The sequence below is a fragment of the Carcharhinus amblyrhynchos genome, chromosome 9 (genome assembly GCF_965287045.1).
Source record: "Carcharhinus amblyrhynchos chromosome 9, sCarAmb.v2.hapA, whole genome shotgun sequence".
Lineage (NCBI taxonomy): Eukaryota > Metazoa > Chordata > Chondrichthyes > Carcharhiniformes > Carcharhinidae > Carcharhinus > Carcharhinus amblyrhynchos.
This window is the reverse complement of record NC_137332.1, coordinates 108,850,615-108,865,009: the sequence shown is the minus strand read 5'-3', so window position 1 is coordinate 108,865,009 and position 14,395 is coordinate 108,850,615. Positions and strand designations below refer to the sequence as shown.

Sequence of the window (14,395 nt, the reverse complement as noted above, 5' to 3'; positions counted from 1 at the left end):
TGAAGTTACTGTGAAAATCCCCTAGTCGCCACAGCCTGTTGGCGTACACTGGGGGAGAATCTATCCTGGCCAATGCACCCTAACCAACACATCTTCAGACTGTGAGAGGAAACCGGAGCACCCAGAGGAAACCCACTCAGATATGGGGAGAATGTGCAAACTCCACACATACAGTGAACCAAGCCGGGAATCGAACTTGGGTCCCTGGCGCTGTGAGGTAGCAATGCTAACCACTGTGCCACCCTAAAATCAAAATGGAGAATATGGACATCGATCCCACTCCCTCTCATGTGCTAAGCAAGCGCTCTATGATTTGAGCTAATTCCCTCAAGCTAATATGTTCAATGTCTTGACTAATAAAGGCATTCTCTCTTCAAATGTTTCCCTCTGTTCATTTACCCATTTTAACTTTCACTCCATTTATCTAATGAAGACCAGCTTTCCCCTGGTATCCATTAAACTGGCTTTGTTTGAAGCTCCCTACATTAGTGTTTGATTGGTTATGAAGCACACACTAAGCTCAGGAAAAGTAATGTATAAATATACCTTCCTGCTGCCTTAGCTGGGATTGGTAAACTGGCAAAGCTGCAGCCACATGATTATCAGTTCACCACTGACTTCCCAGCTGGTATCCTCTGATCCCTGTGACCATGCACGCATATATAATCAGGCTCATTATCCTGCCCCAAACAGGGCTAATGAACTCAGTGTTGCAGGCTAATCAATGTCTGGGTGGCTTCAAAGGAGTTCTTATCTGGAGCCTGCGCAGTGTTGGATAAATCTTTCAATGGGTACAACATGCTGGGTGGATAAGGTCCCCTCTCAGCTTCCCACACGACAGTCTGGGAAGCTAAACATCCTCCTGAGTGGCACATCGTAACCACAATGCCTGAGCTTTTTTTCCCCCGTGAAGGTATGGGCAATTTAAACCAGTCAATTCCTCCCTCACAGCTGTGACTCATCCTGGCGGCGTGGTGGCACAGTGGTTAGCACTACTGCCTGGCAGGGTCAGGGACCTGGGTTTGATTCCCGGCTTGGGTCACCGTCTCTACGTTCTCCCCGTGTCTGCGTGGGTTTCCTCTAAAAGGTGTGCTGATTAGGTGCATTGAACATACTAAATTCTCCCTCAGCGTACCTGAACAGGCGCCAGAGTGTGGCGACCAGGGGATTTTCACACTAACTCCATTGCAGTGTTAATGTGAGCCTACTGGTGAAACTCATAACCAAACTGAACTAATAAAAAATTTATATCATTGCAGCAAATGGTTTCACTTGCACAGCAATTTTCACAACCACTGAACATCTTAAAACATTTTGTTATCCAATTGAAGTGTACGCACTGTAGGAAACTTGACAGTTAAACTGTCCCAGCCATTCCCCCACAAACAGTAATTCACATCCACAAATCTGTCCCTTGTAGTGTTGACAGAAAGATAAGCACTGGCCATGGCACTAGGGATCAGCACCATTGCTTTTCTTTCAAATAAGGCCATGAGTTTTTTGACAACCATCCAAGCAGGGGTCTCAGTGTAACATCTCACCTCTAAAAAGCCACCTCCGACAGTGCCATGCTTCCACAGTACTGCATTGGAGTGTCAACTCAGGATTTTTACAGTAACTTCATTGCAGTGTTAATATAAACTAATTGTGACACTAATAAACAAACAAGCTTAACCTTGATTTTTGTGCCCAGAAACCTTGTGATGAAGAGACGGTGGTGTAGTGGTATTGATGCCCAACTAGTAACACAGACACCCAGGATGCTGTCCTGGCGACCCAGGTTCAAATCCCACCAGGACAGATGGTAATGTTTGAATCTAATAAAATGTCAATTGTTGTAAAAACCCATCTAGTTCACAAACGTCCTTTAGGGAATGATATCTACCGATCTGGCCTGCATGTGACTTCAGATGCACGGCACTGTGGTTGACTCTTAGTTGCCACTCCGTTCAAGTACACTATACAAGTTGGGTGGTACGGTAGCACAGTGGTTAGCACTGCTGCTTCACAACTCCAGGGACCTGGATTCGATTCCCGGCTTGGATCACTGTCTGTGTGGAGTTTGCACATTCTCCCTGTCTCTGCGTGGGTTTCCTCCGGGTGCTCCGGTTTGCTCCTGCAGTTCAAAGATGTGTGGGTTACGTTGATTGGCCATGCTAAACTTGCCCCTTAGTGTCCTGAGATGCGTAGATTAGAGGGATTAGCGGGTAAATATGTAGGGATATGGGGGTTAGGGCCTGGTTGGGATTGTGCTTGGTACAGACTCGATGGGCCTGTAAAGGGATACACTATCATTGGTTCACTACCAGTCACAGTCATCTCTCCCGCTCTCTTGCCCCTGCAGGGAAGAGTAATCTGTGGCTGGTAGTGTACCAATGATGGTGTATCCCTTTAAAGGCCCAGCTTGGTCCTTCTCCATGTCTCTTCTTGGAGTTGACCCTGATCTTGTTGCTGGGATGTGCGGCAATGCCATCCCACCAAACCTTCAGGATCAAGCAATTCCTCGCTAAGAAGATGAAGCAGAACTGGCCGATTCCACAGTGGATCAGCATGAAAACCCTTGGTGGGATGGTATGGCCGCTCTGGGAGGAGGGATTCTTCCTCCAGTGGGGAGGAGGGATCGTCCGCAGAGTGGCAGCGGACCCCTCCTGCCCTCCCCAAGCAGAGGTCTATCTAAGCCCGCCACCTTCCTCACTCCCCAACCCCAACCAGAGTCCATCTGAGCTCCCTCCTCTACCCCCCGGACTAGAGATCTGTCTGCGGACACCAGCGGGAAGGTGTGAAACCTGATCACTTTAGCCGTGTCTCTGAGTCTGTGGCCAGGAAGGCGCTGCAGGTTCTTGAAGGACAGAAGATGGTCGAGAAGGATGGTGGAGGGAGACCAGCGATCGAGGTAGGTTGGGGGTGTGCTCTGTCGAGGGAGGCCTGCCCCTCAGGGGGGTCCGATCCGGGGGGGAGGGGATCTGCCGAATGGGGCCTGTATTTAAATTGTCAGGCCATCCAATTCGGGTGCGGACCGGACCCACGCCCAAATCGGGTGCCAGTAAAGTCGCGATCTGCTCGGATTCGGGTGCAGATCGCGTTAAAGGCCCAACTCCTGAAGTTACCGCGATTTCACAGTCGAAAATGGGCACAAATGTTTGGTAAAATCAGGCCCTCTGTGTGCCTGTGTGGTGCAGGGCTCAGTGTACAAGTACAGACTCTGCCAGTCCCTGTGTGTAACAGACTCTCTGTGTGCCTGTAAATGCAGGGTTCAGTATACAAGTATAGACTCTGCCAGTTCCTGTGTGTAACACACTCTCTGTGTGCCTGTACAACGCAGGGTTCAGTATACAAGTACAGACCCTGCCAGTCCCTGTATGTAACACACTCTGTGTGCCTGTAAATGCAGGGTTCAGTATACAAGTATAGACTCTGCCAGTTCCTGTATGTAACACACTCTCTGTATGCCTGTACAACGCAGGGTTCAGTATACAAGTACAGACTCTGCCAGTCCGTGTATGTTCCACACTCTCTGTGTGCCTGTAAATGCAGGGTTCGGTATACAAATATAGACTCTGCCAGTCCCTGTATGTAACACACACTGTGTGTCTGTACAATGCAGGGCTAGCATAAAGTTCAGACGCTGCCGGTTGCTGTATTGTATGCTTCTGTAAGTTGCTGTGAAGGAAGTCTCACAATTCTGTCATTGTCTGCCTCCTTCTACAGGACATAGAATGGAAATGGAATATATATGTGAAAAGCCAGCTTGTTCATTATTGCTGCAGTCACTGACTGAATCTAATATGTTGCTGCAATTCTCAGCACAGTGTGGCTTTCCCATCCTCATGTCAGTACATGCTAGGTTTGGGAAGAATGCACTCAGGGTAGATGTTTGTGTGTGTGTGTGTGTGTGTGTGTGTGTGTGTAGTATCATTGCCAGGCTCCAGTCAGGGACAGTTACTGTGGGTAAAAAAGGGTGAGATCAGCCATTCTCTCTGTGGAAGGTTAGTTGACTGGGAAATACCAGTGTCTGCTCTGAGCGTGGGAAAGGGACAAGGGGCCAGACTTGAGACAAGTAGTCAGGAGCCGGGCCTCAGGCTGGGGACAAATTCAGGGCTGGCAAATATCCAGCAACCAGGCACTCAGCACTCAGAGCCAGTATCAGCAAGAAGGGCATCAGTGCTGTATGGCAAGGGCTTGACTCAGAGCACTGAACCTCGGGCAGCACGGTGGTTAGCACTGCTGCCTCATAGTGCCAGGGATCCAGGTTCGATTCCCGGCTTGGGTCATGGTCTGTGTGGAGTTTGCACATTCTCCCCCGTGTCTGCATGGGTTTCCTCCGGGTGCTCCGATTTCCTCCTACAGTCCGAAAAGTGTGCTGGTTAGTTGCTTTGACCGTGCTAAATTGCCCCTTAGGATGTGAAGGTTTAGGAGATTAGCCACGGTTAAAAAAAAAAGTCTGTGTGGAGTCTGCACATTTTCTGTGTGCCTGCGTGGGTCTCTACCGGGTGCTCCAGTTTCCTCCCACAGTCTGAAAGACGTATTAGTTAGACGCGTTGGCCATGCCAAATTCTCCCTCAGTGTACCCGAACAGGCGCCGGAGTGTGGTGAACAAGGAATTTTCACAGTGTCTTCACTATAGTATTAATGTAAAGCCTACTTGTGACGCTAATAAATAAACTCAAAACTCCAATTCAACATGCAACTCAGGAGAAGACTGTTCACCCAGGGAGTGATGAAAATGTGGAGCTCACTAACCACAGGGAGTGGTTGAGATGAATAGTGTAGATGCACTGATAGGGTGAGATGACACACGGAAGGAGGAGGCTCTATTGGAACATACACATGAGGGAGGTTAAGTTTCTTTTCTCGACTCTTCCTTGGTGACGTTGGCATCATTGACAAGGCACTTGATGCCCTTCCTTTGAACTGAATGGTTTGCCAGGCCACTCCAGGGGGCATTTCAGGGTCAACCACATTGCTGTGGCTCTGGAGTCACATGTAGGCCAGACCGGGTAAGGGTGGCAGATTTCCTTCCCTAAAAGACATTAGTGAACCAGATGGGTTGTACCAACAATCAGTGATGGATGTTACGGTCACCATTACTGAGCTAGGTTTATTCAATGAATTTGAATTACTTCAGCTGCCCTGATGGAATGTGAAGCCACGTCCTCGCAAGGTCAGCTTGGGCCTTGGGGTTGCTATCCAGTGATAGTACCACTGTACTACCAGCTCCTCTGATTGGCACTGCTTGCGAGCTACATAACTCCATGTAACTCAGCTTTGACAAAAGGTCATCTGGACCCTAAACGTCAGTTTTTTTTTCTCTCCTTACAGATGGCGAGATCTTCCAGCGTTTTCTCTTTTGGTTTAACTGCATGTAAAGCTTATTTTCCCCGCGGCTCTTTTTTCTCTCCTCCAGCATTAGAATCCTATAGTGCAGAAGGAGGACATTCAGCCCATCAAGTCTGCACCAACCTCATTCCCACTCCGACCCTATTCCTCTAACCCCACACATCTACCTTAACTAATCCCCCTGACACTAGGGTCAATTTAGCATGGCCAATCCACCTAGCCTGCACATGTTTGGACTGTGAGAGGAAACTGGAGCATCTGGAAGAAACCCATGCAAACACGGGGAGAATGTACAAACTCCACACAGACAGTGACCCGAGACCCAAATTGAACCCGGGTCCATGATGCTGAGAGGCAGCTGTGCTAACCACTGTGCCAACGTGCCGCCCATTTGGAGAGTTGGCGCAGACTCAATGGGGTGAATGGCTTCCTGCACTGTAGGGATTCTATGGTTTATAAAAAGAAACGGTCAGGGCACCAGGAGAGACAAATGTCAGGAGAGTAGGCTGGGAATTTGGTTAAAGAGTAAGCTTTATGGTTTTAAAGCACTGGAAATGGAGAGGCAGAACGGGTAATTCTGTAGAGCAGGCTGGAATGGTGAGTGTGTGTATACAGAATAAAGATCAAAGAAAGTTACAGCATAGGAACAGGCCCTTCAGCCCTCCAAGCCTGTACCGACCATGCTGCCTGTCTGAACTAAAACCCTCTACCCTTCCAGGGACCATATCCTTCTGTTCCCATCCTATCCATGTATTTGTCCAGATTCCCCTTACAAGTGACTACCGTATCTGCTCCCATTATCTCCCTGGCAGCGAGTTCTAGGCACCCTCCACTCTCTTGGTAAAAAACTTGTCTCATACATTTCCTTTAAACCTTACCCCTCTTACCTTAAACCTATGCCCCCTAGTAATTGACTCTTCCACCCTGGGAAAAAGCTTCTAACTATCCACTCTGTCCTTGCCCCTCATAATCTTATAGACTATTATCAGGTCTCCCCTCAACCTCTGTCATTTAAGTGAGAACAAACCAAGTTTCTCCAACCTTACCTTATAGCTAATGCCCTCCAGGTAACATTCTGATAAATCTTATCTGTATCCTCTCCAAAGCCTCCACATCCTTCTGTTAATGTGGCAACCAGAATTGAACACTATATTCCAACTGCGGCCAAACTAAGATTCTATAAAGCGGCAACATGACTTGCCAATTTTTAAACTCAATGCCCCAACTGATGAAGGTAAGCATGTCATATGCCTTCTTGATCACCTTCTCAACTTGGGGATGGTGAGAGTGGGAGTGGTGAGAGTGGGCTAGGATATCCATAGAATCGCTACAGTGCAGAAAGAGGCCATTCAGCCCATCAAACCTGCACCGACAACAATCCCACCCAGGCCCTATCCATATAACCTCACATATTTACCCTGCTAATCCCCCAGACACTAAGGGGCAATTTAGCACAGCCAATCAACCTAACTTGCACATTTTTGGAGCATGGGAGGAAACCGGAGCGCTCGGAGGAAACCCATGCAGATACGGGGGGAGAACGTGCAAACTCCACACAGACAGTGGCCCGAGGCCAGAATTGAACCTGGGACCCTGGCTCTGTGAAGCAGCAGTGTTAACCACTGTGCCACTGAATCGCCCGTGAGAGCAGGGTGAGACGTGAGAAGAATAGAGACCAATGGAAGGGCAAAGGGACAGAGGGGAAGAGGGGACAAACATCTTTTTTATTTAGTTTCTGCCCCTTCCAGTAATCGCTGACCATATTTTGCACACACCCTGTTCACAGCAAGCCTCTCAGTTAATGCTTTCTATTACTCCCTTTTAATGTCCAGATATTCTCAAAGCCACAGCAGCGCAAGACAAGAATCACACAGGGAAGGTCAAAAAAAAGAGTGTTATTCATCAAAATGTTCCTGATTAGATTTCCAGAACAACAAAACTGTCCCACTTGCCATGTGTTTTTTTTTTAGGATTGATGTAGTGGAGGATATGTGACTTAATTTACTGGACAAAATAAGAACAAGGGGAGGAAGTGAGTGAAACACTCCCCATCCTGCGTGCTTTATCCCATACAAACATTCGCAGATTGCTAAAGAATGGTCTATTATACTGTGGCAGCTGATGAAACTCCGACCTACAATTCCATTAACCACCCGTAAGCCTGAGGGGACTTGCTTAGAACACAAGCCTTCTTCCTCTAGTGTTCCCCTGCTTTCCGACTGAGAGACTGTGCTGCCGCTTATCAATAGTCACTGGGGCAGCCCACCCATGATCTTATCAAGTAGGCCCACTCCAGCTATTCAACCACAACGGCTGCAGATTCCCTCAGAAAAACACCATGTGGGACGATGCGGCCCATTTGACCGGTACCCTGTCCGTGCCACTTTACACCTGGGGTTACAGAGGTCTGGGCAAGAGGCACTTTCAGAGAGCCGATGCAGTGGCCTAGCGGTATGATGGCTAGACTATTAATCCTGAAATTCAGCTCATGTTCTGGGGACCTGGGTTCGAATCCCACCACGGCAGATGGTGGAATTTGTATTCAATAAGAAAAATCCGGAATTAAGAGTCTGCTGATGACCATTGTCGATTGTCAGAAAAGCCCATCTGGTTCACTAATGGGTGGCACGGTAGCACAATGGTTAGCACTGCTACTCCACAGCTCCAGTGGACCAGCGTTCGATTCCCAGCTTGGGTCACTGTCTGTGTGGAGTTTGCACATTCTCTTCATGCCTGCGTGGGTTTCCTCCAGGTGCTCCGGTTTCCTCCCACAGTCTAAAGACGTGTGGGTTAGGTTGATTGGCCATGCTTAAAAAATTGCCCTTAGTGACCTGAGATGCATAGGTTAGAAGGATTAGTGGGTAAATAATTAGGGATATGGGGGTAGGGCCTGGGTGGGGTTGTGGTCGGTGCAGACTCGATGGGCCGAATAGCCTCTTTCTGTACTGTAGGGTTTCTATGATTTCTACCTATGATGATGTCCTTTAGAGAAGGAAATTTGCCATCCTTACCTGGTCTGGGCTACATATGACGCTAGAGCCACATAATGTGGTTGACTCTCAACTGCCCTCGGGCAAGTAGGGATGGGCAATAAATGCTGGCCAGTCAGCGGCGCCCATGTCCCACGAATGTATAAAACAATCTCGATGGGCCAAATGGCCTCCTTCTGTACTGCAGGGATTTTATGATTGTTTCCAAAAGCATCCTACCCAAGCCCTCCCACCCACGCTATCCCCACAACACAATGCATTCAACGTGGCTAATCCATCTAACCTGGGACACCTAGGGCCAATTTAGCATGGCCAATCCACCTAAACTGATTAGACTGTGGGAGGAAATAGGAGCACCGAGAGGAAACCCGTGCCCATTTCTTCCGTCACCGACGCAACTTTGCAGCAGTGTGTGCCATCCACAAAAGACACTGCAACAACTCCCTAAGACTCCTGCCATTGCATCCTTCAAGCCAGTCAGCCTCAAAGGAGGAGGACACTTTGTGCATGGGAATGATGTAACCTCCAGCTTACTTTTCCAAGCCAAACATTGTTTGAACTTGCCCACGTAAACCGGCTGGGCCAAGTTTCTGGATCTGCCTACCTAACAGTGTGGTGGGAGTGCCTTCACAATGTGTGCCACATCATATTGGTTAGCAATTCCAAACCTCAATTCCAGCCTTGCGTGATTGTGCGGTGTTTGCACGTTCTCCCCCATGTCTGTGTGGGTTTCCTCCGGGTGCTGCAGTTTCCTCCCACAGTCCAACAATGTGTTGGATTGGCCATGCTAAATTGCCCCTTAGTATCCAAAGCTGTGCAAGTTAGTTGGATTAGCCATGCTAAATTGCCCCTTAGTATCCAAAGCTGTGCAAGTTAGTTGGATTGGCCAAGCTAAATTGCGTCTTAGTATCCAAAGCTGTGCAAGTTAGTTGGATTAGCCATGCTAAATTGCCCCTTAATATCCAAAGCTGTGCAGGTTAGTTGGATTGGCCATGCTAAATTGCCTCTTAGTATCCAAAGCTGTGAAGGTTAGGTGGATTGGCCATGCTAAATTGCCCCTTAGTGTCCAAAGCTGTGCAGGTTAGTTGGATTGGCCATGTTAAATTGCCCCTTAGTGTCCAAAGGTGTGCAGGTTAGTTGGATTGGCCATGCTAAATTGCCCCTTAGTGTCCAAAGGTGTGCAGGCTAGTTGGATTGGCCATGTTAAATTGCCCCTTAGTGTCCAAAGATGTGCAGTTTATGTGGATTGGCCATGTTAAATTCCCTCTCATGTCCAAAGATGTGCAGCTTAGGTGGATCAGCCATGCTAAATTGCCCCCGAGTATATAAAGATGTGTAGGTGAGGTGGATAGGCCATGCTAAATTGCCCCCGAGTATATAAAGATGTGTAGGTGAGGTGGATAGGCCATGCTAAATTGACCCTTTGTGTCCCAGGATGTGTAGGTAAGGTGGATTAGAGGAGTAAATACATGGAGTAAATACAAGGCTGGGTGGGATGCTCTGTCAGAAAGTCAGTGCAGACTCGAAGGGCCTCTGTCTGCACTCTAAGGATTCTATCACTCTATGGTATGAGTTGAACAGGAAAGCCTTCTCAAAGGCAGCAATGTGCGGACAATCAATACCAGCCTTGACAGTAACGCCTGCAAGAATGAACAATAAGAAGAAAGGCTCATTGTGGCAACCCAGCCCAATCTACAAACTTACTCACCAGTGCACTACACACCAAAGACCCACTTTCTCACCACACTCTGCGTAAAGAATGTTTCTGATCTGAATTCCCCATTGGAAACCTGGGTTTAAAAAAAATCTCTGGTCACAAGCTTCCCCGCAAGAGGAAACATTCCCACTGTGTCCTTCCTATCAAAACCTTTTGGAATGTTTACAACCTCTATTAGGTCACCCTCACCCTTCGCTTTTTCAAGAGAGAAGACGCCCAGCCTGTTTGTTTTTCAGAGAGGTGTAGCTCTCCGGCTTTCTGGTATCATAGTTTGTATCCATTCATTGCATTCCCTCCAGTGTCTTCTTTTTTTACTTACCACAGCTAGCAGAATGTTATCAGTACTGTAATAGACTGACCTGAGTAAAGTTCCATGCAAGTTCAGCAGGGTCTCACTACTTTTCAATTCTATCCCCTAGAAATTCATAAGACCATGAACCATAAGATACAGGAGCAGAGTTAGGCCATTCGGCCCACTGAGTCTGCACCGCCATTCAATCCTGGCTGATATGTTTCTCAATCACACTTTCCTGCCTTTTTCCTGTAACCTTTGATCCCCTTGCCAATCAAGAACCGATCTATTTCTGTATTAAATACACTCAGTGGCCTGGCTTCCACAGCCTTCTGTGGCACTAAATCCAATAGATTCACCACCCTCTGCCCGAAGGCATTCCTCCTCGTCTCGATTCTGAAAGGGTCATCCCTTTACTCTGAGGCCATGCCCTCGGATCTGAGTCTCTCCTACTGATGGAAACATCTTTCCCACATCCACTCTATCTAGGCCTCTCAGTATTCTGAAAGTATCAATGAGATCCCCCCTCATCCTTCTGAACTCCTTCGAGTTCAGAGCCAGAGACCTCAAACACTCCTCATACATCAAGCTTTACATTCCCTGGATCATTCTCATGAACCTCTGCTGGACCCTTTCCAAGGCCAGCACATCCTTCCTTAGAGAAGGAGCCCAACATTTAAATTTTTGAAGTCTAAAGTTTACTTATTAGTGTCATAAGTGGACTTATATTAACACGGCAATGAAGTAAATGTGAAACTCCTCTAGTCGCCACACTCCGGCGCCTGTTCAGGTACACTGAGGGGGCATTTAGTATGGCCAATGCATCTAACCGGCACGTCTTTTGGACTGTGGGAAGAAACCAGAGCTCCCGAAGGAAACCCACGCGGGCGTGGGGAGAACCCGCAGACTCCACACAGACACTGACCCCAAGCCGGGAAGCAAACCGGCTCCCTGGCGCTGTGAGGCAGCAGTGCTAACCACAGTGCCACCGTGCTGCCCACTCACAATATTCCAAATCCAGATGGTCCTTTTGCCCTGCTCCTGACATGCAAACAATGAACAGTGGTTTGAGGATTTGGTTTGTGGTTGAATCTGGTTCCAAAGGCAGCATCTTTCTGTGGACTCACGCACACACGTATATATATGCATGCACGTGTACACACACACACACACACATGCACATAAACACACACACACGGAGTAGGGGCACCACCGAGGCCTTCCACACCCAGTGGGCACCGTGGGGACTGGGGTGCATCATTGTTCCCTTTAATCAAATTTTGTTCTGATGTTTTAATTTTACTTGGCCATTCGGTGGCATTGTTCATTAGCCCCACAGCTTGTCAGTTTAGTTTAGTTGGTTAACTAAAGAAAGAACATATACTCTGTCCAGTAATGGAAGTTACAGTCCACATCCACACAAACCTGCAAAGGCACATGTAACTGTAGCACAGTAGTTGGCACTGCTGCCTCACAGCGCCAGGAACCCAGGTTCGATTCCCAGCTTGTGTCACTGTCTGTGCGGAGTCTGCATGTTCTCCCTGTATCTGCGTGGGTTTCCTCTGGGTGCTCCGGTTTCCTCCAAAAGACATGCTGGTTAGATGCACTGACAGTGCTAAATTGCCCCTTAGTGTCAGGGGGACTAGCTGGGGTAACTGCATGGGATTGTGAGGATAGGGCCTGGGTGGGATTGTGGTTGGTGCAGACTCGATGGGCTGAATAGCCTCCTTCTGCACTGTAGGGATTCTATGATTCTACCCGAACAGGCGCTGCAGTGGGGTATTTTCACAGTAACGTTATTGCAGTGTTAATGTAAGCCTACTTATGACGCTAATAAATAAATGAAATAAATAAACTGCAATCGTTTTTTTCCATCTGTCCCTAAGACTAGAACCAGTCCACAATCCACACATCCTGGATAAGACCCACCCTGATGGATACACATGCAAATGGAAAATGGAGTGGAATAAAGCTGTATTTTTTTTTGTAAGAATCTGAGTTGACACACCCTTAAAAAGAAAAACTGTCCCCAGCACCCCAGGTTGATGGAGTTTGTACCCAGCACTTATATCTACACAGACTTGGACATGTGGGCAGGGTCACACAGTTAACATTGCCCCGGGTGAGCCACCAGAGACCTGAGCTTGCTTATGATATCTGTGCTGACTTTACGTTCCACCCCCCCCCCCCCGGCAACACCGAGTTAAATATTCGACAATAATAATACCCTGAGGAGTAAATATTAACACTGCTTATGGATTACAATGCAGCTCTTCCTGTTCACATTTCTGAAGCAGACCTGGGAAATCACCTCGTTATTCAGATTGCCAGCTTGGCGCTGTTCCATTCATGAAACCGACATGTCACTTTGTGAAATCGACAACCTCACCAAGTTACCGAAAGTTCCAATACCTCTGTGGCTCTGTACGCTTGAGTCTGAGACTGTTCTTTTGGAAATGTCACTGTGTGTACGTGTGTCTGTGTGGCTCGGTGTCTGTATATATCTGTGTATGTATGTGTCACTATGTTTGTCTGAGCGTGCACCTGTGTCAATCCCTGAGCATCTCTCTCTGTCTGTTTGTGTGCCTCTATGTCTGCGCCAATAAATGTATGTTTGTCTGCAGTTATGTGCAGCTGTGTCTCTGTGTGGGTGTCTCTATGTATGTGTGTTTGCCTGGGTCTCTGTCAGTTTGTGTGTCTGTATGTTTGTCTATGCATCTCTGTGTGACAGTATTAGTTTGCCTATGAGTCTATCTGAGCATATGTGGCTGTGTGTTTGTCTATGTGTCTGTCTGTGCATGTGTGACTGTGTGTTTGCTATGTGTTTGTCTGTGAAGGTGTGTGTTGCCTGTGTCTATCTGTGCATCTCTGTCTATGTGCCTCTATTTGTGTATTTTCAAGTGCATTTCTTGATTTGTATGTGTCTGTGTGTGTATCCATCTGTGTGTGTTTACCTGTGTCTATGTCTATCTGTGTATGTGCGTCTGTGTGTATGTATGTCTATCTGTGTATCTATCTGTGTGTTTGTGTGTGTATGTCTATCTGTGTGTTTCTATCTGTATGTGTGTGTGTGTCTATTTGTATGTGTCTGTGTGCCTATCTGTATGTGTGTGTATCTATCTGTATATCTCTGTGTGTGTCTGCGTGTGTCTATTTGCATATCTGTGTGTATGTCTGTGTGTATGTGTGTCCATCTGTGTGTATGTGCATTTGTGTGTATCTATGTGTGTGTATATCTACCTGTATATCTGTGTGTGTATGTGTCTATCTGTACATCTTTGTGTGTCTATCTGTGTATGTGTGTCTGTCTGTGTGTCTATCTGTGTATCTGTATGCATGTGTCTATCTGTATATCTGTGTATGTCTATCTATATAAGTGTGTGTGTCTATCTGTATATCTGTGTGTGTATGTCTATCTGCATATCTTGTGTGTGTCTATCGGTCTATGTGTGTATGTCTGTGTATATCTGTGTGTGTATCTGTGGTCTATGTGCATATCTCTGTGTATGTCTATCTGTATATCTGTGTGTGTGTGTGTAAATGTGTGCGTCTATCTGTGCGTGCGTCCTTCCCACCTTGAGAGCCTGGTAGTATCAGCAGGAGAATTCCCAGCAGGTGCACCATCCCTCGCGTCAAGAGACTTCCAGCAGCTCGGAAAGATTCATCCAGAGAAACATTGAAAACACCAATAAATAAATCAAATCCCAGCAAAAGAGAATCGGCGCGCAGCTCCGAGAATGAGCAGGGTAGATCCCCGGCTTACAGCGCCAGAGGCACCGTGCGTGTGGGTGTGTGTGTGTGTCCGAGAGCGAATGCGACTGGGGCCAAGTAGCTGAAAGGAAGCGATCCCAGAGACTGTTCCGGGAAAACTGCCAAACGCAGCCCAGGCTGGAGTGAGTGAGTGAACAGCCTGTGGGTTAGAGAGGAGGAAATTTATCCATATCTCACTCACACACACAATTACCGAGACCAGGGCACAGGCACCTCTCTCTCTCTCTCTAATCAAAACTAAAATAAACCATTAGCTGGCCACTGATATCACTCACTGAGACCTGGTTG

The 14,395-nt window shown here is 47.5% G+C and overlaps 1 protein-coding gene across 1 annotated transcript in view; it reads right to left on the bottom strand.

The window, feature by feature from the left end:
- The window catches only part of LOC145348686 (uncharacterized), a 119,989-nt gene extending 105,862 nt beyond the window's left edge, over nucleotides 1-14,127 (bottom strand). Inside the window, exon 1 of the mRNA XM_080196844.1 lies at nucleotides 13,912-14,127. Within this exon, the coding sequence (XP_080052970.1) occupies nucleotides 13,912-13,960 (49 nt within the window). The 5' untranslated portion in view covers nucleotides 13,961-14,127. The remainder of the gene's footprint in view (nucleotides 1-13,911) is intronic.
- Between the last annotated feature and the right edge of the window lie 268 nt (nucleotides 14,128-14,395).